Below are 25,165 nucleotides of genomic sequence, written 5' to 3'. Positions count from 1 at the left end.
TAAAAAATTCAGAAGTTTGATTTTTCTAATTATCTTCGTAGGAAAATAAAAAATAGAAGTCAACTTCCAAATTTAAGTGATAAATACTGAAAAAAAAACGTGTTAGGAAATAGGAAATTGGCTAAGTATTTATATATCCATGTGTGTTAAATTTCCTTGCTCACGTTTTCTAGAAGTTTCAATGTATTTGTTTGTATTCTTAATTTCTCTTAAACGTTGTTTCCTATTAAGCGTTTTCTCTTAAAATATCCGTTTTATATACCTCTGGGCTCGGAAAAGTAGTTTATACAAATTTTTGTGAGTCCATCATAATTTAATCGCAGAAAGTTCAAATATATTCAAGTACAAATATATGGAGACGCAACATCTCCAAATAGGACTACCGGAAGTATCACTGTCTGAATCTAATTAATCACTTTCCTTGAATTTTCTCGAAAATAGTTTGAGATTTTTGATTTTACGTGAATTGCTTTTTACGTGTATTACATTAGACACTCATCCCGACTCAAAGGATTTGTTATGAGACACCTCTTCCAGCCTGTTTAATAGATTTAGATTCTGGTAAGATCTTCTGAGCAAAATATGAACTCATTAGTATTTCTTCTACTTACTCAAGTGAAGTAACCGTGGGCATATCAACCCTTCGCATTGATACAACACATGCTGCACGTTTCCTCTTCCTCTTGAAAAAGTCAGAGAGGGACTCTCCGCTGCTAAACCCAGTTTTTGCATGTATTTTCTTTTGACTTTGCGTTTCGCAATATAAATTACAAAACATATTTATTGCCACTTTAAATGCCATTTTAAGCTTGCTCACAATTTCAACTTGACTCGATTCATTCTATACTATGCAGATGGAGGTGAAAGTGATTAATGTTTGAAACTTACTCTAGGTATTTTTATTTCTCCACGTAGACAATTAAACACATTTTGCCAACACAAGTAATTAAAAAACTGACGTAAAAAATTAATAAATTTTGCTTTGGAAACAGGCACTGGGCTCAGCGTTGGAAACCAAAGCAGCATCGCCTGCACACTCTCCAGCGGCGACCTCTCCTTCACTACCGACTACTCCTCCACCTTATTGCGAGCCGGCCAGCTCAGGAGGAAGTAGTCCCATCAGCGGCGACCTACCCAGCTCACCTGGACTATTGTTGGCTCGCTGCAAACGACCCGCGCCGAAGCCGCCCACACCTGAACTGCAACAGTCACCTCCCCCATTGCCTCCGCCTCCTGAACCAGTGCCCCGTCAGAGAAGAGGTTCTACAGAGGCTGTGCTTGCAACGCTGGTAATGGCAGCCACTCCTGGTGGCACTGTCACCGAGAAAAAGAAAACCCGAGTTAGACAGACGCTTAAGAAACTGTTGAGACTAGGCCGTGAAGACGAGGTGTACGGCAATAGTAGCAAAGACGAGGACCATCAGCAAGGCCAGCCACATGTCAGACCCAGGCCTCACATCATCCATCCGCTGGATCTAAACAAATCTGGAGTTCAGGTGTTACCTCCACAGTCCGCTACGGCGGTAAGTTATTTGTGAACGTCTTAGATTCTATTCTTAGAGCGGAGTAAGTGGGCCAGCCCACCCATTTCTTTAGTTTCCATAAAATGTTGGATTACATCTTTTGTTATTCCACTTCATCTGTAAATGAGATGTATAAATGTTTAATCACTTAAAAATGAACAAGGGGCAAACATCTGGAATTCACATTTTTGACTATGCACCTATTTGGCCTTTATGACTATGTAGCCTCTCACGCAAACTCCTGCTTTCTGAAATCCCACTTCCTTCAACCATCCCCACTTTTTCAAATGTGGACAAGAGAGTAACGAAAGATAAGTCATTGTAAGAGGTAATACATTTGTTTATTAACCTGTCTCTCGCCTATTTTTCCATGGATTATCTTCCTTGTAATAAAAGTAAGATTTTATGGCTACGTTTACAGTTTATTTTTTTGGCAGGCGGAGAAATCATCACCTGATACCGTGACTACTCCAACAACTTCTCCCTTTACTCCTACAGGTAAAATTGTAATTACATCCTAGTTTAGTTGCAGTATTTCATATTACTGAATATGTGATCAACCTCAATAACCCGGTTAAGAATCCTTCCAAATCTCCATAATCTTCGAAGTAGATTTTATGTTTGGAACTTAGGTGAATTATTTTTATCGATGTTAGCTTCCCTTTTCATACTTTTTTTGATTCTTCGTTAAAAGAATCGTATAGATTTTCAATTTTTAGTTTTCTTCGGAAAAACCATTTTATTTGACTCAGGGAACCTGGAAACGTAATTCTGGTGAAAATATGAGCAATTCCTTTTTAAAAATGTTTTAACCTCGAAAACTTTTAACCCCGAGAAAAGTTTCTTGAAGCAATTCTGAGGGAGAGGTGAGTTAAACATCATTTAAGAATAATGAGCTGTATATTACTTGTGTAATTTATAAGGAAATAAAAAGTTTTGTGAAAATCCTAATTAAAACGGAAGTGCTACTTTACGGAATAAATGTAATGGTTTTCAACAATTTTGTTCGCACCAAATCATTTTAACAAAATTTCATTTTTTAAATTTGTATGGAAAGTCAATTGACTGTTTCAAACTAGACATTTTATTTTTATGTAAATTTGTTTAAATAGAAAGAAAAAATTGTATTTACTTATTAATTTCAAATGTTTTGAAAAATTTCAAGGCCTAGATAGAATTTTTTATGAAACTGCACGAGTTTCTTCCTGGAAGAGGGCATTTTTAGGTTAGTTTCGGTTAGTTTAAAAGGGGCGTTATAAAAGTGATCCTCAGAGAAATTTACTTCTAAAATTACATCTATCGTATCGAATTATACTTTGAATTATACCATCTATAATAAAAATTAAACAGTCTGCAAACACTAAATATCTTAATTAATAGCTTAACTTAATATTGGTTGAGGAATGAGAAGAAATCTATTCGTAACAATATACATATATGCCCTAGTGTAAAAGGTTCAGGGCTACCTCAACTCTTCACCAACCTTTTGTATTTAAAAATGGTTCATTGTTTAACCATATCTTCTAAAATGTTTTGTTGGTTTTATCTTTTTGCAACACTAAGGATTCTCATTGCAACGAATTTTTTGTTTCAACTGTAGAATTACATGGGTTAAGAATTGGTTAATGAATATATTAAGAATTTCCGCGGTCGAACTCCTAATTTGTTTACACGCATTCAGTTTAATAAACATAAAAGATATCACTATTGTTTACAATTTCAGCAAGACCCGGAAAGCCGCCTCCACCACCCCGCAGTGAGTCTCTCAATCTGATGGAACGTCTCAGGCCCTCTCCAAATTCGGAGAACAATGTGTACGCCAATTTAGGTAAATGAATTCCCTACTTTTATTGTTTTTCTTAAGTTAATTGAAATAACAAAATTATTAGTATTTATATTTTAATTGCTATTTGAAAAAATGAAATTTGGTATATTTTGGAAAAAGATCATCAATCTCTTCGTGACAGTTAGTGTAGAGAATTATCAGGATATTTGTCCTAAACTTGGCGTTGAACCGTTCCTGTTACACATCATTGCAGATAACTGTTTCTACACATTTTTACTTTCTGTCATTACGATCGATTTTCGAGTTTGAGTTATCATAAACATATGTTTTGAAAGTTTTAGGATAAGAAAAATTGACGCGTCTTAAGTTAAATACAAAAAAAAAAATTGTTCTTCGTAAAACTGACATTGTCGAAGACCCCGAAGTGATGGAAGATAGCAAGTTTTGTAATTCAAAGTTTGAATTGGTTTCGTGACCGTAAATTATTAAATTATGGATTCAAAATTGGCGAGGAATCGGTCAAATATTGTACAGTCAAAAACTGTAGTTTTTCTGTAACTCATCCAACCCGCGTAGCCACGCCCTGAAGAAGGCAATATATTTGTCGAAACGTTGGCAAAAAGAGGAGTTGTTGTTTTTGTTTGACCGATTCCTCGCCAATTTTGAATCCTTAATTTGAGAATTACAGTAAGAAAAAAACCGGGTGAGCGTTCCAGTCAGATTTTTGTTTCTCCCCCCTCCAAAATCAGAAAACATTAAAACTTTAAAATTAATTATAAATTTGTAAAAAACGGTGCATTGCCTAAGGAGAAAACCGATGCGGCATAACTCCAGTAAAGCCGCAACGAACAGGAAGTCTGCGGGACCAGTCAAGTGTCACACCTGTGAAACTTCCAATGGTACCAGCTGCTGTCGTTGTAGCAAACCTCCCGGACAAACCGTGCGCCATGGTTCAGCAAACAGATACTGATCACGTCTACGAATGTGTAGGAGTAAGTTCGGCGCCAGAATGCGACATGGACCGTCACCGTACGAGCCTACAATATTCATCAGCTGGTTCGGAAACAGAGTCGGACATTTATTATCCTTACGTTACCTTCCAGGTATGGTTTTACACTTATACATTAGTACTATTGGATAGCAAGTTGATTGAAACTTAATCTTCATTAAAGTTACTTCATTTCCAGAATGGAGAGTGTCAAACTAAACTGAAAAGACGAGAACGTGGAGCTGTCCATTCCACTTTGGAAGAGAACTATGGAGCTGTGATCGTGGCCAATTATGAAGCACTATTTCACCTATTGTCTCAAGTAAACAATAACGTACATATTGTTGCGGTATTTCTAAATAAAAAGCCAATATCTGGCGAAGTTACGAAATTAATTAATTCATCTGTTGTTTTGTGCTGACAGAGAAAGGAGAGAAAACCAACTTCTTGTGCTCAACTAGACAGCTTCATCAGGAATCCAAGTTGGTCGCAAGTACGTTGTACGGAAGAACCCTCTATGAAGTTGGATTCTGTCACTTACTTAATCGGCTCTCTCGGTGAAGACTGTCAAGAAGTGACGTTGGCCGTGAGTAAACTTGAGGAGATAAACTTGCCTGCCGACTTGCAGCCTCTTGTCACCTTTTCGGATTCCATTCCATCAGTCCTTCTTGGAGACGGTGTCGAACTACAGAATTGTAATCATTTGTTTACTCTCTTATAAAATTGATGCTTTAAATGAAGGTGGATGGTTAAGAATTCATGCTTTGCCCAAAGGATATTAAATAATTCTTTTAGATGCATTTTATTGGACATACGTATATTGTGATTTTTTTTGGATCGGCATTCCATCTTGCCCGCGACTTTGACTTTTTTTCATTGACTTGCATTGTGTTTAGCAATTCAAATCTCAAACATCTACTCAACCCAAACCTATTTTCAAGAGTCATTATTTTCCACCTTTAACCTTTATGGTGCAATGGCAGTACTCAATATTGTGTTTTTATATTAGCTGTATCTAGGGTGTACAAATTAATGTGAGGGATAAGTAGTGATTATGTGCATGTGCAGTAAAAGAGATACAATTAATTAATGAATTAAAATTTTACAGACAACATATCAGTATTGGGCAGAATGAAAATGGAGAGACTGAGTGACTACGCAACAAAATTGGAACGTTCGGCGGAAGCAGTACGTGAAGGAGTGCTGGTTCTCTTGCAGGCCGTGGAACATATGGTCTCATGTAGTCACTGTCACTATAACCCTGATAATTTCGTCACTTACACACGTCATGGAGAGTGTACGCCAAAGGCAACTTATATTCCACCAAACAAGGTAAAAAGTTCTAACATTTAGCTCAACAAGTACTTAGAAAAGACAAAATGCTACAATTCTAGCTCATATTAGCTGCACTGCACGCCTTTTTCTTTTTTACCTGATTTAGAAGTTGTCGCAATCGATTAGCCCTATCCATAACTTTCGGTAAGGAATTGTTTTAGTTGCTGACATAGAGAGTCGTGCGAGTGAGATCAGTTTTCCTCGGACTCACAATTTTTGGGCGCCCTAAAAACAAAAAAATCTCAAAATCGAATATCTAAATTGATCGATTATTCTGTTAAAATTCGTATTTTACATATATGCACCATTTAATAGTTTTAAAACATCTTACTAATGTAGGCGCTTGTTGATTTTGTGTAAATAGTAATTAACATAACAAAAAAAAAAACAAATATGTACATACTTCCACGCGTATATTTTATATTACAATTATTACAATAAAAAATTGCAATACCTTGGTAGTAGAGGGGTGAGAAAGCAGTCTCTATAATTTGGCCGTGTACGAGTGAGATCAGCATAACTCGAGATTGGAAATCAACCTAAGATTTGGGTTTTGTTTAAAATCCAATTTACTATGTAGTTTTTTCTCTCTCTTTTCTCGTAAACAGCGTACAACTAAGAGATTTGGTAATTAGTCAGTCTAATTGTATCTCAGAGGAACATAAAATACTAATAGAACAAACATGATATCAATGAAAAAATAATAGTGAGTTAATTGAGGCATATGCTGTTGTATGAAATGTTTTAGAAGGTAGAGCTAATTGAGGTCAACAACCAAGCTGAGACATTGCAAACTCTGTGCAACCAACTGCTAGCCGATCTTCCATTGGGTAAAATTATCTCTTCAATTAAGGAGGCCAAAGAGGCAAGATCACTGCTGCAAAGTTGGCTATGGGGTCCGACAGTCCTGCTGGCACCTCAAGCTCTGCGACGCTGGTTAGACCTTGAGAGGGCCACGTTCCTGCACGGCCTTGTGTGCAGTAGTACACCTGTCCAAGATCCTGCCACAGATCTACATCTCAAGTTTCTTGTAGAGTCAGATATACAGGACATTGCCATCGCCACCACACAGTTGTTAGAAGCCAGCAATAACACTGGCTTGTCCAGTATATCAGTTCGCTGAAGAATGGTATTACTCTAGCCATCCGTTTGCTCGTATTACCTTGAGAGTGATAATGAAGAGTGTTGTGTAAATATTAGCGCCATTCTTAAAATATAAGTTTGGTAAATATAAATCAAAAATACCTTCCTTTCGACAGCATAAAATCAACGAAAAAAAAACTTAGTAAACTAAACTGTTACACACACATGACGATTGCAGTGCGCAAGAACTTTAATTGTTGTATAACTTTTTTAAATCGAATGTAAAGTGCAATTTTTATACGTAGTTAAGGTTTTTTTTATACATATCCGATTCATACTTAGGCGAGGAAAAAGATTCATTTTAAATATAGATATTTTTGTGAAGTTTAAGAATGTGAATCTTTGTAAATTTTGTACTGTTAGCAGTATTTTTTTTATAAAACTTTACAATAAATAATCGACGTCTTCCGTAAATTTTGTTAAGAATGTAACTGTGTAGATATGTGCCATTTAGACGATCTAAATTTATACTTCCCATAGAATATAACAAATACATTGGCTTCCACAGTTTTTTTTATCTTTATGTTTAGTGAATTTGAATTTCAAATTACCTGGGGTAACTTAGCTGAAATGAATCTTAGTGACAGCTAATTTTTGCCTAAGTGAAATGAACCAATCAAAAACCTGTTGTTTGAGAGATGACCGATTTTAAGACAATTTTTGGCTTTATTTTATGGAATTATTTTTCTTTTAGTAAAAAAAAAAAAAAATTGTGAATTAAATTTAACTAGGCTGATTCATGGGCACTATTGGAGAGTCAGTTATGCTAAATAAGATCAATCGCTGCCTAAAGTTATTAACTAATATAGTCAATATTTCCACATCCTATCAATGTGCTAGCCTCATTTCTCGTCTGAAATGATGTTAGATGTTGGATGGAACCTGCTGCGGAATTCCAAACTCCTTCTTTCAGAGCAACTCTAGTTTAGGATATGTTTTGGGTTTTCTGTTCAAAACAATCAATCTCTCCTCGTCTATTTGCTAAGATCTACCTCTATCTTATTTTATAAGTAATCGACAATAGTTGAACCATTTAGTGCTGCACTTATATTCTTAAGCAGTTCCTAGGCCGAATGTATTGATTATGCTTTCAACATCCAGCTGCTGCTTCATGCTCCATTTTAAGTTCATAATATAATCTTGAACTTGCCGTCTAATCCATCCACATCTAGACTATAATTCCATAAAATAACAAACTGTGAAGAGAATAAATACTTTTAAGAGATAACGCAACTCCTTTCGTTTAAAAACGTGTTACAGTAACTTTGTGGACAGCCAAAGAAATTATTGAACGCATGTGCAAGTGCATATACTGCATTTCAATACCCTTTAATGTAGAAAAGTAGAATATTATAAAAAAAAGTCTCTGCAGCCCATAACTATCTTGTACAGTTTATTTTTTTATTAATTAAATATATTTTACATTCCAATTGTATTTATCCATAACTTAAGATTTCTGCCCACAACTCTTTCAGGACTAAAGTTGAGTTTGAGGATAGGCTGCAGCAAGATGAACTCCTCAGACTTTTCTTACAGTGTTTGCTGCTAAAGGTAAGAAGTTTGGAAGAGAGCTAACGGACACACGGTCTGCCATGGTTATGAAATAGAAATCCGTGTTTCAAACTCGAATTTCTCTTAGTGCAACATTTAAAAACATTTGTTTTCTAACATTTAGATTTCTCAAACTTGAAAATTAACAGTTGCTTTTAAAAGGGTCTGGACAGCACTCTGTTCACCAACAATCACCCACTTCCCAAATACTTTGATTTGGGAAAAAAAAAATGAAAAGTAGATCGTAAATTTTGATATGCTTAATTAGAAAATAAGTTTTTCTCAATTTGTCTCAATTATAAGTAGTCCATAATAGAGTAGAATATTCTTATCATTTCTTGCTGATAAAGAGTGATTTTGTGTCATAGAAGAGACGTCTGAGTTGTTGAACATTTCATTGCCCATTATCTCCTAATCAATCCATCTCTTTTGTTATTGTATGCAACTAAATTAAGTAATAATCTACTGATTACAAAGTTCAAAATTTTGGATTAAAATTGAGTGAGATGAGATCTGATGTAATTTTTTAAAGCACTTTTTCTCATAAACTAATCCATCCGTAGAGTTGTTTTTTTATGGATGTTATTTTTCTATTACATATATCATATGGAGACTCAAAGCGTCATAATATTGGGCTGATGATCCAATATAGTGAGATATTGTAAAATTTAAGAATAAACCTCAGTTCGGAAATTGGAATCAATCACAATTCTTACTCTAATTTAGTACTGACACTAAACTAAAGAAAAATGATCTAACGGTCAAGAGTCATTATTATGCCAGTAATAGATCAGTACATTTTTCGGCCTAGGTTTGAAAAAAAAAACTTTGCACGAAAATAATATTGCAAATTGCTATAATTACAAAAAAAAAGAACAATTTTTGAGACTTCAAAGAAAAAAAAACATTAAAAAACAAAAAAGAACTTTATGATTTAAACAAAAAATAATTTTTGGTTCGCTTTAAAAAAAAAAAATTACATAAAACCAAAAATAACGGCAACTTTCAAAAATAAATAATTATTAAATTTTGTTTTATTATTGTTATTAAATTGGTTGGTTTATGTTCTTACCAAAGTAATGAAAGAAACTTTTTTTTACATTCCAGTAACAGTTTAATAAAATATCACAAAAAAGATAATTATTTCTTCTTTTTTAAATAAAGGTATCAGCCTGGTGACTGTTGACAGGCCGCCACAGAGGAATTGTAACCTACCTCACTGATTCCAATCGTATTACATTTGCTTACAAGAATGAAATAGGTTTTGCCTTTGGCATTACTATCTTTCTCCGCTTACTTACTTAGTTACTTCTGTTTATACACTTATAATATATCCACTTTTTTCTCTCTCAACGGATACATAATTTACTTTACATAACTTTTAATACACCTTCCTTCCCGAATGTTCTTTTTAATAAATTTTACCATCCAACTCTAACGTTAGACGTTTTCTCAAAATTATCTAAATAGAAAATAGAATTTCTAGTTGGTTACAAACTGATTGCGAAGTAACGCGATCTTTGACTGGTAATTTATTTTAAATTTCAATTTTATTTTCTAAGAACGTTTTTATATATTTTAAAAAAAGCAATACCTTAACTCCTCGTGGGCAATTAATTGAAAACATTAACAGATAAGAGATTAGTACCTTGGACTCTTTGGATCTATCATCCAAACTAGTTGGAGTTTATTTGGAACATCAGACTTCCACATTTGATTTGAAATAGACTGTTCCAACAAAAGCCTCAGATCAGTTTGTGATTGCCTACAGAGCATGCTCTTTACCAGTTTCTGTTTATCCTATTTATTTTTGTTATTAATCTTATTAAGAAATATTTAATAGGTTCGCTCAGCCATGTATCTTACTTTTATGACTAATCGTGTTGAATAAAAGAGGCTTACTCACATACCATTATCCACCTTAGCCCTAATTAGGACTGAATTCTTCACCTTAGAAGGATGAGAAAGGAAGAGCTCTGGATTATAAAAGAGTTTTTATAAAGATAGTTTTCGAGGTCAATGAGAGAAAAGGAGATAGTTTTGAGGTCAATGAGAGAAAAGGAGATAGTTTTGAGGTCAATGAGAGAAAAGGAGATAGTTTTGAGGTCAATGAGAGAAAAGGAGATAGTTTTGAGGTTAATGAGAGAAAAGGAGATAGTTTTGAGGTCAATGAGAGAAAAGGAGATAGTTTTGAGGTCAATGAGAGAAAAGGAGATAGTTTTGAGGTCAATGAGAGATGAGGGTAACTTAAAAAAAAACGAAAATCGAAGTTCGCACATGAGTATTCCCGCTTTGACATGTAATGCTAAGGTTTTGGACTAAGTACTACAACTTCAAGTGCACCTTTACTGAATTATCACTTTTATGGAAAATGAAATCAAAAATATTGTTTATGTTTTGTAGTGCCCTGATTCGCAATAGAAACTTAAAATTAAAACAAATAAAAGGCAAGAAATGTCCTGGAATTATGAGAAATGTTATCTTAAACTTGGTACTCTAACCATTTGTAACTTTTAAATTTTCGGTTTTATTAAAAACAAAATCGAGGTTATTTCTGGATAGATCAGCTCTAGGGAATCAGAGTGTTCGATTATGTTTAAGTCACAGATGAGGAGAAAAGATAAGGTGAGCTGAGACCCAATCATAAATTTCAGCCAGAATCGTAAAACAGCTGACCTCACTCCTCATATTTATGTTTCAATTACAGGAAAATCGTAAAATAACTACAGTATGAGAAAGTTGTATGTTTACAGCAAAAGATAATCGATCTTTTCAGATTAGGTTAGGAGAAAAATGTCGCAATTGTTACAAGATTGCCCCCTTTCAATAAAAAAAATCTACTCTCTTATCGTCAATAAAGAAGAATGTGTTCTGTATAATTATCAAAAATTTATAAACAATTTTGTTTTTCTTCTTTTAAACAGTACACTACTGAGAAAAAGACCCCACCCACTAGGAAATTGGTTAAAGAAAATTAATGAGTAGCTCAGGTATTGAACATAAGATAAAATTTATTCATGAAGGACTTTTTTTTGTTTTGTTACCCGTATATATATGTTTTATCACACATGGCGGTTCTTTGAAAATAAAATTTACCTATTTCTCTCGCTTTTTTTTTACTTTTTATAAATATATTTTATTTGGTTGACGAACGCACATTTTTCAATGTTACTTTTTTTTTAGTACTTATTTTTTGAAAAATGAGAAACATTGTATAACATCATCTCTCACATCAAATCGGCAGTGATTTGTTCAAGGTGCATTTTTTTGTTTGTTTTTGCTTTTTAATAAAATTTAAAATAGTTGTGTCACAAAATAGAGTATCAGCCGTTATTAAAAAATACCTGACATCAATTACAACTCAGCCCCATTTAATACACAAAATTTTTTGTTTTCCCCACTCATATTAAACAAATAACAAGGTAAAAATAACAAAATTATAAACTTGTTTGGCGGTAAAAATAAAAAAGGTTTCTGTTACAAAGTGTTTGTCACGATATCCCCCTCCCAACCAAAATTCTAAAAAAAGAAAAAAGTTTTCAATTTCGGCTAAATATTACAAGAGTACATATATATATATATATATGTAATATTTATTATCACGACGTACTTTAATTAATATTTACACACTGTACATTTGTAAAATTTTATTAAAAACAAAATTAATAATTACGAAAATTCTCAGAGTTCGAATGAGATGTATAATACGCAATGCTACAGAAATGCCAGTAAGCGGCTAATGTTTCTAGAAATACCACTGTGGGTGTTGTTAACGAGAACTTGGCGTGAAAATAAAAAGAAAACCTGCCGGAAAATTGGCGCTCCCAATAACTAATTTTCTTCAAACTTCCAACTTTAGCATCGCATTTCATCTTTGCTAATATTAAAGGTACAGATCATATAAAACTGTACATTACACTGAAATGGCACATTAGAGAGTACATTTTACCCCCCATACCCTTCCTAAAATCAATTCTTTTCCTAAAACAAATTATTCTAAAATGAATTTCTTAAGACAATTATTTTCTTTAAAAAAATAAAATAAAAAACTGAAAAATCCTTTCTGTTGGTAGGCGGTTCTTCCGGTAGGTGATTGTGGTCGCCAAGTTCCGATCTGGTCCCACGGTGATAAACTAAAGCTTAGAGATTACTCGCAAGAGATCTCAATACATGTTTTCACCGAAAAGTAAAATTTGGAAATTCGCACATTGCAACGAGAAGTACAGAGAAAAAAAGCAAATATAGTTAGGTGTAGGTACTGGGTGGATGAATTATTTCTTTTATTGCACAGTGTTAAAACAGAACAGGAACAGAACAGAAACAGAAACAGGGCTCAGATAAGGCAATTGTTAAGTGTGATACAAAGCATTAAAGGGAAATGCCCTGAAGTTTAGGGAATTTGTTCTCCCTGTTAGAATTCAGACTGATAACACAACTGGATCATCGAGATAGTTGTTGCTGTTGGGTTTAGAAAACCTCAGACCAAATTATCTCATTCTGACGGCCAAGTTGTTCACGTCGGTGATATAACAATCAACCAAAGGAACTACCACCCGCCTTTGGCGTCTAGGCAGTTTTGGTTGCATACCCAGTTCCTTCATCTAATCTAATCTAATGTAATAATGATAGACAAAAATAATTTTAGCTTCATAAAAATAATAATTGTGCATATCTATTAAATTTTATCACAACTTTTACTTACGACTGCCAGAAACACTAACCTCATTTCAATCCGTTATAAATGATTTAGATCTGGACCTTAAAGAAAACCTGATAAGGATCAGAGGAACTATTCAAATGGATTTCGCCAATAATGTTGGCCCTGCGGACCAAGATAGTTACTCAACAAGTTTATTTCTCCTCTTAGGCAACCGAAAATATATATATATATTCTCTTCGATCTAACTGGAAGAACTGCCTCCAAGCATTATTTTTAATTTTTCAATTGCGTATTTTCCTCCTTCAAACCCTGCCATGGAAACGATAGTAAAACTTCATTATAACTGAAATTACAATAGCGAGTACATTAAACATGTTGTACGGGCTTAGAGGCGAGTTCTTCAGGTTGTTCCACTGATCCGGCTGGAGATGTCACAATTTGCGAATTCTCCGCCACTGGTACATCCGCATTGCTGGCTGATGATGCTTCGGAAGTTGCTTGCCTGATGGCTTCTTTGTAACCAGCCGACTTTTTCCTTCGATTGTAGCGTACCTGAAATACATAAGATTATGTAAACAAAAAAATTATTGTCAACATAATTTTACCTATTCAAAAACTCTTCAAACTGTATTGTGTGACCTTCGTGCCTTTTTCTCTCAGAATTATACTTTTTATCGGGGAGTCATTTCTTTATTTTAATTTTTCATTCAACTTTTAAAAAACAATTTGATTGTCCCAGTTCAGAGCCAACATTATTGATAAAAATGCATTTAGGTAAAATGATAATAAAAAATACAAATAAGATGTTACCTTAAATGCTTGCAAGAATGGAGATAACTGATCGCACGACATTAGCGAACACGTCGAAGAGCCGAACCAGGAAACATGGGCATCCCAGCCATTCCTTTCACTTCTTATTACTATGTTGAGTATCTAAGAAAAAACGAATAGAAGTATGCAAAAGATTATGAACACTTAAAAAAAATAATAACGATGTATAGAGATGTTTCTTATTACGATGACAACATACACATAATAAAATGTTATAGAACTAACAAGAGCATAGAATTCGTTACAAAGGTGTGGTAACCTCCACTAATTCTTGATGACGAACCTATCTAATACGAAAAGAAATTCCAATTCGAATGCGTAAAGAAAAATATGAGGACATTTTTATGTAAATATGATATTTTTATCATTTCACCAAAAAGAAGTCACGACTTCACTGACCAAGTCTTATAAAAAGTATGGTGAACTTGATCTAGGCAGAATTAGGCTGAGACTATTTGGAGCTCTTAAAGAGTACTGGTAGACACAAAGGAAATTCGTCTGGGAGCTGGAATATTCGAAGTGTTTAGGCAATGAGGCAGTCTCGGGAGGAGTTCTGGGAGCTTCTTTGAGACATTGTTAGTGCGGCCACCAGAGATCGGAAGTACGAAGGAGTAAGTCGTAAAGTGACAGGAGGGAACCCAAGAAAAGATTCAACTCGCTTAAATTTTTAGTAGTTACACCAACAAGGCCGGACGGCCATTTGGCTACTCGCACTCCTTATGACGATCACCAGTCTGAGTAAACATATCCTTCCTTAACTTATTTTCCAAGTAGTTGCTTGAAGAAGTCACGCAGGTCAAATGACTTCACACGTAGGCAATGTACTTGTGCATATTCTTGGTTTCCTGCACACAAAAATGATGCTACAAGAGGTTATTTGCTTCTAACCCAACTGCGTAGATAACACTTGATCAGTCCTCTGATTTCAACGTTTGTATCAGTGTTTAAGTTCTTACTTTGCCCGCCCAAGACTTTTTTGTTTCTGTTTTGGTCACATTTCTTATCAAACTTTATCTTTTCTTTTAAAAGACAAATTGGTGAGAAAATACACTCTGGAAGCAAATCGCACAAGTGACTGAAGAATACATACAAGTAACGTTGCGGAACGTAAAATGTGAGTAGTCTGCACACTTCTTCCGACATACGAATAAAATTAAGTTTTAGGATCTAAAATTAGCTCCAAGTTCACTTCACTAAAATGACCTAAAACCATTTTAAGTAATAATTTCAATAATAGGAAATAAAACAATGGCACCTCCACCCAACCGCACAGTCTGCAGCGTGTTCATCAGTTTGGCAACTAGTTAACTAACACTCTAAACCTGCCTCTCAACTCGCTTTTGTGTAAGAATCTCCACCGGTTACATATAACTGCGAATTACCTTGTCAAATAAGCTTTCTAATTCTTATTCTCAATGTTTAACTTGAGCTATATAAAATTACCTTTCCAGGCCACCAAGGAAAACCGTGTATTTTCCCCCAGACAATGTCGCCAACCTGGACCGTAGCTCCGTCGCCCGTTCGACAAGTCTTCACTTCGCGTTCGTGTGAACATGCGAAATGACAAGGTGGATTGAGGGTACAGTCCTCAGAAGGTGCGGCTGGAAAATCTGGAACGTCCCCTGTCAGTGAATTTGATTCTTGGCTACTCTCCTCCTCATCTTCTTGGCGAGTTTCTTCATCGAAATCGTCAACGTCGTCTTCTTGAATGGCCGTAGAAGTAGAAGTCAGTCTCTTTAAATTTATGGACAATTTTTGTTTAAGACATCGCTCTTTCATGTCTTCTTCAGAACTCCGCTCTACCTTGTGTTTCTTTTTATGTTTTACCTAAATAAAACAGAATTTTTTAATTTAGTATATGGTTTTGTAATCAGACTTACACATATGTTTGCAATTGACTGAATTATCCAATCTCTCAAATTAGAAAGTGTGTCAGCCAACCGGAAAAGCCACAATCCGAAAATTTTTGTTTATTTTTTGGTTAATCCAAAACAGTTCCAACGGTTTTCTTTAAAATGCGATTTCTAATTTAGCGTGAAAAAAAGTCAGTGAGATCCACTAAAGTCGTATTTGCTGGTGATAGTAATGACTTCAATTATTATTGTTTGTTAATGCTTAAAGAGAAAATATCTAGATTATTTTAACATACTCTCATCAGCCATATTATAAAAAGTGATTGAATTATATTTAAATAAAAATAGTAACTAAATGAAAAATTAAAGCATTTACGTAATGACTGAAGTTGCTACTTCCCCCAAATTTGGGAGCATCACAGCCCAAATATAAAATGGGAATCCAAACTGATGGTTAATTTTTAAAAAAATAAAAAAAGAAAATGCAATTTGGAGATCATAACGAATTACCTTGTGTCTATGTTTTCGATACTGTAAGGAATCCTGCGTAGGCGAAGTATCCCTCCCTTTATTTGGAGATCTATTTCTACGTGCCTCTTTTTTAGCTTTTTTCATTGCTTTCTTAGCTGCTTTGGTGTCCTGGTCATCAGTTTCTTCTGTTCTTACCTTAGATGGTATCTTCAACACTGTACCTTCACCCTGGGAACCAAAAGAAATTTTAATAACAGGTGTGGTAGTTCTGGCCTTCTTTGAACCTTCTTCAAAAACCGTTTCATCCCATAAATCTTCCATTGAGCCTACACTTCTTTTTTTTCTAAGAACCATTTGTTTATCTTCATCATCATCATCATCAATCGCCCTCCCTTCACTATCCTTATACCAAAATTCCTCAACAGGAAGGGCATTCCCATTTACTTCGGGACTCTTCATTCTAGGCAGTCTCGGTACAAAAGAAGGGCATAATTTCGGTGGGGATTTCACTTGATTTTCACTTCTGTTTTCAGAGAAAGGCTTAGGCGGACCGTTCACTTCCACAACCGCTGATTTCTTGGCACCTCTTGTCGACACTGAATGAGCTGAAGTCACATTTTCTGAATTCTCATTACATATTGACTTACACTTGGAACACAGTACTTGGCGGGGCCTCAGTCTCACAGTCATTTTCTGAGTTTTTGCTTTCGAAGACAATTTTTTATGAAGGTGATGTAAATGATTCAAGTGTACAGCAGGTTTTTCTTGGAAATACGTAAATCTCTGGCGTATACTAAAGAAAAGTTTATCTTCTTCGCTCAACTCAGACATTGTCTTTGGGCTAGATACTTGGTTTACCACATTCTCTGCATTAGAAATTCGACAAGGTAAAAACCTAAAACAAAATATTCAGTAAGGAAACACGATTAATAATAAGGTTATAAGTTTTGTATCTAGACTAAAGAGAAGATATATTGGCTGTCATTGGAATTTTATATGAATATTTTGCATGCAATTCATTGGACAACTAATGGCTCTTTTAAAGCCATAATTTTTAAAGGAGAATAAGAAAAATAAAAGTAGCTGTACCATGATGATGTGAAATGCATACCTTTTGGTCGAGTCCAACAGAACTCCTTGAAATAGCTTACTTTCAATTGCATATGACACTACAATTATATCTTGAAGTGCCTCATCAACAGTAACTAATATTTTTGAATTTGACGTTAACATTACAGTATCAACTGGGGTGTCAGCCATAATGGCTGTACAGAAGTAAATTTTTTGGGTACAAGTTTAAATTGCATCAGGTATCGATACTCTTCTGATCAATCGATCCAATAAGTAAATTTTATTCTTATACCAAAAATTAGAAAATGAAAATGAGATTTAAATTGAAAGTCTTGAAACTTTGCGCTAGCTTTGTACAATAGTTCCGTAGTTTAAATTTTTCTCGTTAGAAACTACGGGCACAGCACAAGAGCAAATGGAATTCCAAAATACTTATACCATGCAAAAATAAAATACATTACTTTTCACCTAATAAAAACAGATTACATCACTTTCAATTTCCTAATAAGCAATGAGTTTCTTTAGAAATAAGTATGCATTTATGAAAATTTAATTTCACTCCTATAAAATTTAGGAAAAAGAAACATTTTTAAATAAGAACTTCATTAACAACTAATTGATTATGAATATGAATTAAACAGTTAATTTCTATGGTAACTTTTGCTAAAAAATTGTACTATTTGAAAAAAAAGCTGTGACGGATTCAGGCTGATGCTTTGCAAGATTAAAAGTAGAAGAAATCATGGTTCCTGGAATGAAGATTCCTATATGCAAGGTGAAAATGGTTTAGATTCAGTTTTATTGACTGGTTTTTAAATAAGCAAAACGTTATAGTTTAAAATATTATGCACATCTCGAAACTAGTTTCGATTAAAATATAAAGTTTATCATTCTCTAGAATAGAATCTACCAATTTATAGCGACCGCCCCTGACCAAACTTTTAAAACAATATTCAATTAAATTTCAAAAAGCTTCTTGTTTATTTTTTGTAAAATTAATTTAATTTTTGTTATTGTGAATTTATTTGTAATCATGTGAAAAAGACACTTTTGGTTGGACTATATTGTTCTAAATTTGTGATGCAGGTAACACTGTATATTTGTACCTTTGCTCTATTCCGTGGTAGTGCCCTGTTGTGGACATTTTGCATTTTAGACGAGTGGAGACAGTGTCGAATAGCCAAGCCAAAGCCGTCAAGAATTCCGCCATTAAGTGTATTGAGTTTATATGGATTAATTCTGTATTGTTATAAGTAATTTGAAAATAAATGAATATTTTTCATTAATCGAGCAGGAATTTCCTGAACAATCTTGGGTTCAGGTAACTTTATTTTTTATAACTGCATGCTTATACTTACTACTTGATAACGTTGAAAAGAGATAATTTCAAGTCCGCAAAACAATTCTTTTGAAAAATAAGAAAATAAGATGTCCATTGCTGGTACATCGAAATTTTATCGTTTTTAGCAATAAAGCTTTAGGTTTAGGGCCTGCTATTGCGTATCTGAAACCGGTTCCTGTGTACAATTTCATATTTTAGTCATATCTGTTATCAGACTTATTTGGCAACGAAGATAAAGCAACTTTTAAAAAAAAATCCTACAGGCAGTGTTTCTTTATGTAAGAAAAACTAAATTTTATTTTGGTGTTTAATGAATTCGCATTTTTCTTTTTGAGCAGCAATTTTGTTGTTTTCATACGTAAACATTTCTTTAAGCTCTCAATAGCATTTAGATAATTTTCTATTATATAATAGAATATCTATTATCTAATAATAATTTGTAAATTACGCAAAATAAATTTATTATTTTATTTTCTTATCCTTTTTTGCATTCAAAATTAATGTATGAATTTACTCCATTTACTCCTTTTTATAAGTTGGAATATCAGATGAAATGAAGTATGCCATTACTAATAAATACAAACTTTAAATTTGGAGAGATGTAATTATGCACAGTACCTTTCTTAATTGTTTATATTTTAATTTAAGGCGCGTCAGCTTCGTAGGTCATTGGCGCCCAAAAATATACATTAATTTTTCAGTCTTAAATGTTTTCATTAATGATGAGCTATAATTTTCTAATGTGTGTATGTTTCAGGTGATGCACTTGGGAAGCGTCCTAACAAGTGGTACAGCAATGACCCTGGATGCTCGGTATGAAAACAACAGTTTCGAACCGAATCTTCAAAAATATTTATTTAATTACCTAATATTAATCATCTCAGTTGACATAAGGCATAATGACATATTGGCGTTGAACATCACAACATAAATTGACATAATTCGTTAGATTATTTTAAACAATGTTGATATTGCAATTAAATTCGAAAAAGTAATTTAATATATGCTGCTACAAGAGAGATTAAGTAATGGAAGATTTAACAATGGAGCATTTTAAGTTACTTCTGTATGAGAAAGCTGTGACAGTTTAATGATGGTTCACGTTAATACTGTAATAAACCTGTAACACCTAATTTAATTTTGCAATGGAATCAACTTAAAGACGATTGACATTGTTCTATAGTTGCTTGCATATACAATGAAGTTAAATTATATACATATATATATATTTTGTCTCTAACTAAATGAGTGAGTGAATAATCTTATGAGATTATTATATATTACTCATTTTTTTTTAGACAAAGGTACGAATAACAATAATGCTGGAATGCCATTTAATTGGTATCAATTAAATGACACGGAGAAAGGGTCATTGAAGTAGTTAAGTATGTGATTGACAGCTTCACACAATTGAGAAGAGGAGAGAGCCTATATGAAGATGGAGCTGGAGGGTGTGCAGCGGTGGTCTCCAGGAGTGGTCGTCAGCAAGCAGTAGCCTCTGCATCTGTCAGAAATAGAAGACTGGCAATTCAGATGTCACGAAGACCTGCCGTCGTTGCAGCTTTGAATAGGGTAACAATGCATCAAAGGAGTTGTAGCTACATAGAAGAGGGTTTCCGGTCATGTTGTTAGCCTTCTTTTTTAAATCTAAACATTCTTGATTCCCTCTTGTTACATAATTTTGTGAGCAAGACTTTGGGATACTATCAGAATCTATTCTGAATCGTTCTCGACTATTTACTCTACTTATCGACTACCTCGCAGTTAGTTATGTTTCATTTCTGTCACCGATAGGATTTACTTAATCGCAAAGAAAAAGTTGCAAACCAGCATTGGTTTACTTTTGTATTATGCGCAACTGCCGACACTTCTTTTTATACTGCTTTCAATGGGAGCCTGGATTAATACCATGTTTTGGATAAGGAATAACTTCCCTAGGCATAGCTGGGAAGTTACTCCTCCAAAACTTAGAAAGGAAGTTACTTCTTCTCCATTCCTTGTTCAGGCACTATCGGCACCAAGGAATGGTGCCTAACTGCCGTTTTCCTGTATTTCTTCGGTCTCTACTCAGGATAGTTAACAGAATTTGAGGGGACTGGATACCCTTCCTAAAACCCAAGTTTTTAATATTTAGGTGTTTTCCTTACTGTTTACAGAAACTTCCCAGAGGAGTCATATTTTTCTCTGAATCTGGAAAAGTCTTAGATATTTCTCTCCCCCATAACGTTTTACTTTTTTTCTGAGAAAATTTCATGTTCATTTTCTTGGAAGACTTACATTTATTTTTATTTTTTGCATAGCTTCTTCCTTTAACCTTACAGCTGCTTTTCTTACTATTTATATGAACGTAATAGGACTTTTTTTCTTGAAGGTAAGACCAGAAGGATTAGCGTTAGTAATGCTTTGATAGACGCCATTTCTAATACTGTTCCAGTAAGAAACATTGTTGCCGAAGTCTAATTTTCTTCATTGAGTTTCCAACAAAACTATTCTTTTAGACACCGGGATATCGCAAAAATGTTTCGTTCAAATAGTTGTTGGGTGTGTGGGTGTGAAAATGCAAGCTTTCATTGGCTGTACAAGACCAGTGTCAATTTGTTTGGCGAGTAAATATAAAATTTGTTAAAATCCGTCTAGCCAAGTGCCATTTACAGGATAAGTTTTGTGGTTTTTAGATATTATGTTACACAGTTTCCGTTTAATAAAAGTTTCGTTACCTTAATTGCTGTTACAGAAAGTCGAAAGCGTGTTTGCCCCAGATTTTCTATCGCGATGGTTTCATTACTGTAATCTAAAGCGAGAAACACCATTGTTCTGCCTTTACTTCATAACCATTAGCAGTTTGATGGGTTAAGGATAGTTGTGATTATTAAATTATCGGGTTATTACTCAAATTTTCTAAATTAAAAAGATCTAATGTATTGTTGATTTGAAAGAATTGATCACATTTTCGCGAGAGTTGGCTTAGAAAGCCTCTAACTCTCCTGACCGTTGATGTATGGGATCCTTGAGTTCTTCAAAAGTTGTCGCTCTTGAATCTGATTGCAACTCTTTTTTTTTCCTTCTGTTTCTAATAAAATGTCCTTTCATGTTTGAAATCTTTGTTGATTTCAAGTTCTTTCTCACATTTCTGTAAACTAGTTACTCGAAAAAATCTGAATTGATCTTGTCGTTCGAAGCTAAACATTTATTTTAATTTTACACAATCATGTTACCAAGCTTTTCGTGATTGAAAACAAAGTTAATTTTCCATTTTGTTTAGTTGATACTATTTATCTGAATCTCTGCTTGATTGAACATTCCTTATTGTATCTAGGTATTCAGTGCTTATTTTCTTCCCCAAGAGTTGTTTTACTTCAATTGTGGTGGTTGATATTTTTTTCTTCTTCTATTGCTTTCAATCTTGTCTATTTATGTGGTCATAGTCCTTGAGAGGATACTGAACATATTGCGACACGTCTGTATTGAAAGATTCTATTTATTGTCAACAATAAACATTTAGCATTGTTTGCGTAATATTTAGGGAGTACCACGGAACATGTCCAATGGAATAATGAATCGACTAGGACGAGGAGCTGCTCAGAGTAATGCAGAAGTCGGCACGTTCAGAAGTAATGCTGCGTTCGCTGCTAATAATTTCAGACGACGTTCCAATTCGGCTAGTCGTGTCCGGGCTGCCAACATTGCTGGTGGCAGTAGGGGTGGCTTCAGACGAGGTGGTGGTTCTACGAGGCGCGGTGGGGCCCGCGGTGCCGGAAACAATAGAACTTCACGACCTCTGGGTAAAACTCTCTTCTCACTGTATTTAAATAATTAAAATTTAATTCAATTAAAAAACGATCAAGCATTCCTTTTTTTTTTAAATAACTTTTCTTTTCAGTTCGCAGTAATAGCGTTAGTCGGATGCAGCGTAGTGGCAGTCTGGGACGGATTTCACGGTCCGGAAGTTTGGGCAATCTTTCAAGAAGCGGCAGTTTGAGCAGACTAACCAGGAGTCAGAGTCTACAATCACTAAGCGGTTGGGCAAACAACGCTTTCAGAGGTCGAGGTATGGGACGTGGTCGACGAAGAGGAGGTAGAGGCAGGCGTACGTTTCATTTTTCTTCTATTGGTTTTTTATTGTTTTATTGGAACCAGTAAACTCATTGATTTGAATACTTTATGTATGATGTAATGAACAATAGTTGAATAACTCGATCTAGCCCAAAAGTGAATTTTAGGATTTACCAAGCTCTCTCTCTTTCTACCAATATATGTTCAAATATGTAATTTGAAGAAAATAATATCTCATTTTTTCCCTTAGTATTTTCTTGACTGAAACTCATCTTGGGTATTCCCGTTTGTCGCTTCTGGCTCTAAAGTTTCGTCCGAAATCCGCCTGGCCGTAGTGCATCTTTACTGAAGCGATTTTTTAGTTTCTTAAACTATACTTAGCTGAATGACCATCTGTCATGTGTCAAGTGGTCCAAAAATCGGTAGGATTTCAATTTTTAGAAAATGTAGAAGTGCGAGGATAGAACTTATTATTATTATACAATTCTACCGCTTTTTACTAAACTTTTTCTACTCACTTAAGTAAATAGAGTGGGGAACTCACTTCAGACATAAATTTGTAAGTTATGTTTGTTTAATTGTCGTCAATATTGATTGGAAAAAATGATATTTTTGGTGTAAGAATTAAATGCGTATTTACACTAAGCATTTATTTATAGAAAGCTTGTGACTTAATTTGGAACAACAGCACCTCCAACTTACTCCATAGGGATCATATTTCCGGGTATCTTTATATTTAGAGCGAAAGGTCTTTGTGCGTCACTTTTGCGAGGGATCCCCGAGTAATAATAATGTTTTATTACAGAATAAAATAATAGATGCAAAAGTAATGAATTTCTATATATTCTACGGCATGGTAAAACCGTCTGCCGGTGAGTAACCAGCTACCAGACAAATGCTACATTTTTACTATCTTAGCCCATATTGCAAACAATTAATGATTCTTCTAGTCTACCTAGAGCATTCAATATATGTGCTTTAGAGACAAAAGATCTCTGATTGAAACAGAACATACGATTGTCTCTCTCTACTGCCCTTAAGTGCCTCATAAGTTCTTCAACTTAGATTTCTTTTGTTTTTGTTAAAATTTATGAAGAATAAGCTAAAAACGGATTTGGTTGATATTTTCAGGAGGCGGAATTATACACGGTTTTATCAGTAGACTCAGAGACAGCTTTGGGCGAATGAGCCGTGGTAGCGGAGGAAATCAGAGCAGGGCTAACAGGGGTGGTGGAGTGGGCCGCAATAACTTCAGAGGCAGAAATCAGAGGGGTGGAGCTGCGCGAAGCTTCAGGGGCTCCAGAAACAACAACCTGAAATTCAGAGGAGGAGGAGGAGGAAGAGGTTCTGGAGGAATAGCATTCAGGTATTTTAATTTCTTATTAAATTATTATTTATTGCAAGAGAGCTATAGTTTCCTAAACATTGTTTTTTATTTCATTTTTAAATAATACATTGTTTTGTACATTTCCCCTTTAATGTTATTCTCAATATCCTTAAAAAAGACTTTAATCTACTAATCTTTAAACTAAAAGTACCTGTCCTCTTTCTTAGTTTTCTTTTTTAAATCCAATTTCACCCATCAACATTTTTGTTTGTTCCCCAGAAGCAAGATATACAAATTAACTTATTTTTTCAAGGGGAAGTATGCAGTTTTCGCCTCAGAAATTAATTCCTCAATTTGTTTTTAAGTTCAACTTTGCTTGAATAGTTTTTTGTGTAAAAAGTATTTTACGGGTTGTAATTAAAATCCCACATACCACAGAAAATTCTGGAACCTTTTTTAAATGGTGAATAAAATAAACCTTTTTCTTAAACTTCTTAAGCTTATATTCTTATATAAGATTATAAATCGTATAAAAAGGTTATTAGTGCCATTTGTTCCTTTAGAGGTGGCCGAGGCAGAGGTCGTGGCGGTCGAGGACGCCAGAAAGAGCAAGTTCCTACCAAGGAGGCATTAGATATGGAGATCGATGAATATATGTCTACTACTAAATCTCATCTGGATAAAGAGATAGAAAGTTATATGAACCAACCAGCCGAGGATGGAGTTGTAAACACTAACCAAACCAATTGTACGGCTACCGAATCTTGGGACTGATCTCTGCCTTAGTGTTTGTTTCATTTTGTATACTTACACTTGCATATAAATAAATTACGATTGGTTTTATTTTATTTTTGTTTTCTAATCATGGAGGACTGAATAATTATGTACAATAATTAATGTAATTTAGTTTCTTTGTATGATCCAATAAGAAAAGTTTGGACAATTTTTTTTTTACTGAAATGTACTAATTATAAGTATTTAAAGTGCGGAAGTCAAGGTAACTATCTCACCAATGTCTGCTGCATTAATTAATTTTTTGGATGCCTGCAAATTTTGGCCTTATTTCAGTTTTATTAAAGTTTTATTACGTTTTAATGTTATTTGTTTGCATTTGAAAAGAACTTTTCTGTTCAATATTTGAAAATGTAAAGTCAATCCAATAAAAATACTAACTAAAAGTTTCTTTTTTTCCTTTTACCTATAAAGTATTCTGTTCTGCAAGAAGTGATTT

At 34.2% G+C, this 25,165-nt stretch overlaps 3 protein-coding genes across 13 annotated transcripts in view; 2 read left to right on the top strand and 1 right to left on the bottom strand.

The window, feature by feature from the left end:
• Positions 1 to 8,210, top strand: part of LOC141460980 (uncharacterized) — a 32,656-nt gene extending 24,446 nt beyond the window's left edge. For 5 of the 8 annotated variants that reach the window (XM_074141535.1, XM_074141534.1, XM_074141540.1 and 2 more), the window contains 8 exons: positions 993 to 1,523; positions 1,961 to 2,021; positions 3,247 to 3,351; positions 4,117 to 4,412; positions 4,497 to 4,631; positions 4,722 to 4,992; positions 5,406 to 5,629; positions 6,381 to 8,210. In XM_074141535.1, the coding sequence (XP_073997636.1) occupies positions 993 to 1,523; positions 1,961 to 2,021; positions 3,247 to 3,351; positions 4,117 to 4,412; positions 4,497 to 4,631; positions 4,722 to 4,992; positions 5,406 to 5,629; positions 6,381 to 6,755 (1,998 nt within the window). In that variant the 3' untranslated portion in view covers positions 6,756 to 8,210. The remainder of the gene's footprint in view (positions 1 to 992; positions 1,524 to 1,960; positions 2,022 to 3,246; positions 3,352 to 4,116; positions 4,413 to 4,496; positions 4,632 to 4,721; positions 4,993 to 5,405; positions 5,630 to 6,380) is intronic. The other 3 variants (XM_074141538.1, XM_074141536.1, XM_074141537.1) reach the window with 3 other exon arrangements.
• Positions 8,211 to 11,102: 2,892 nt separating this feature from the next.
• On the bottom strand, positions 11,103 to 17,792 carry LOC141460985 (PWWP domain-containing protein 2A-like). Of its 2 annotated transcripts, none has more exons than XM_074141560.1 (5): positions 17,681 to 17,792; positions 16,181 to 17,036; positions 15,261 to 15,644; positions 13,797 to 13,919; positions 11,103 to 13,538 (listed from the first exon to the last, which is right to left on the bottom strand). In XM_074141560.1, the coding sequence occupies exons 2-5, from the start codon at positions 16,970 to 16,972 to the stop codon at positions 13,353 to 13,355; spliced, it is 1,485 nt and encodes a 494-aa protein (XP_073997661.1). In that variant the 5' UTR covers positions 16,973 to 17,036; positions 17,681 to 17,792; the 3' UTR covers positions 11,103 to 13,352. The 2 variants fall into 2 exon arrangements, with proteins under 2 accessions (XP_073997661.1, XP_073997660.1); XM_074141559.1 differs by lacking the exon at positions 17,681 to 17,792 and adding an exon at positions 17,253 to 17,597.
• Positions 17,793 to 17,908: 116 nt separating this feature from the next.
• LOC141460986 (uncharacterized) lies at positions 17,909 to 25,112 on the top strand. 3 transcript variants are annotated; one of them, XM_074141561.1, is made up of 7 exons: positions 17,921 to 17,987; positions 19,312 to 19,367; positions 19,955 to 20,126; positions 22,078 to 22,336; positions 22,435 to 22,641; positions 23,739 to 23,973; positions 24,498 to 25,112. In XM_074141561.1, exons 1-7 carry the CDS (start codon positions 17,955 to 17,957, stop codon positions 24,706 to 24,708), a joined length of 1,173 nt encoding a protein of 390 aa, XP_073997662.1. In that variant the 5' UTR covers positions 17,921 to 17,954; the 3' UTR covers positions 24,709 to 25,112. The 3 variants fall into 3 exon arrangements, with proteins under 3 accessions (XP_073997664.1, XP_073997662.1, XP_073997663.1); XM_074141562.1 differs by lacking the exon at positions 17,921 to 17,987 and adding an exon at positions 18,313 to 18,533; XM_074141563.1 differs by lacking the exon at positions 19,955 to 20,126 and having other exon boundaries at positions 17,909 to 17,987.
• Positions 25,113 to 25,165: the final 53 nt, after the last annotated feature.

This window comes from Rhodnius prolixus, unplaced genomic scaffold (assembly GCF_049639745.1).
Source record: "Rhodnius prolixus isolate KJV_2025 unplaced genomic scaffold, Rpr scaffold_6, whole genome shotgun sequence".
NCBI lineage: Eukaryota > Metazoa > Arthropoda > Insecta > Hemiptera > Reduviidae > Rhodnius > Rhodnius prolixus.
The sequence above is the reverse complement of the archived record's forward strand: the minus strand, read 5'-3'. Positions and strand labels throughout refer to the sequence as shown.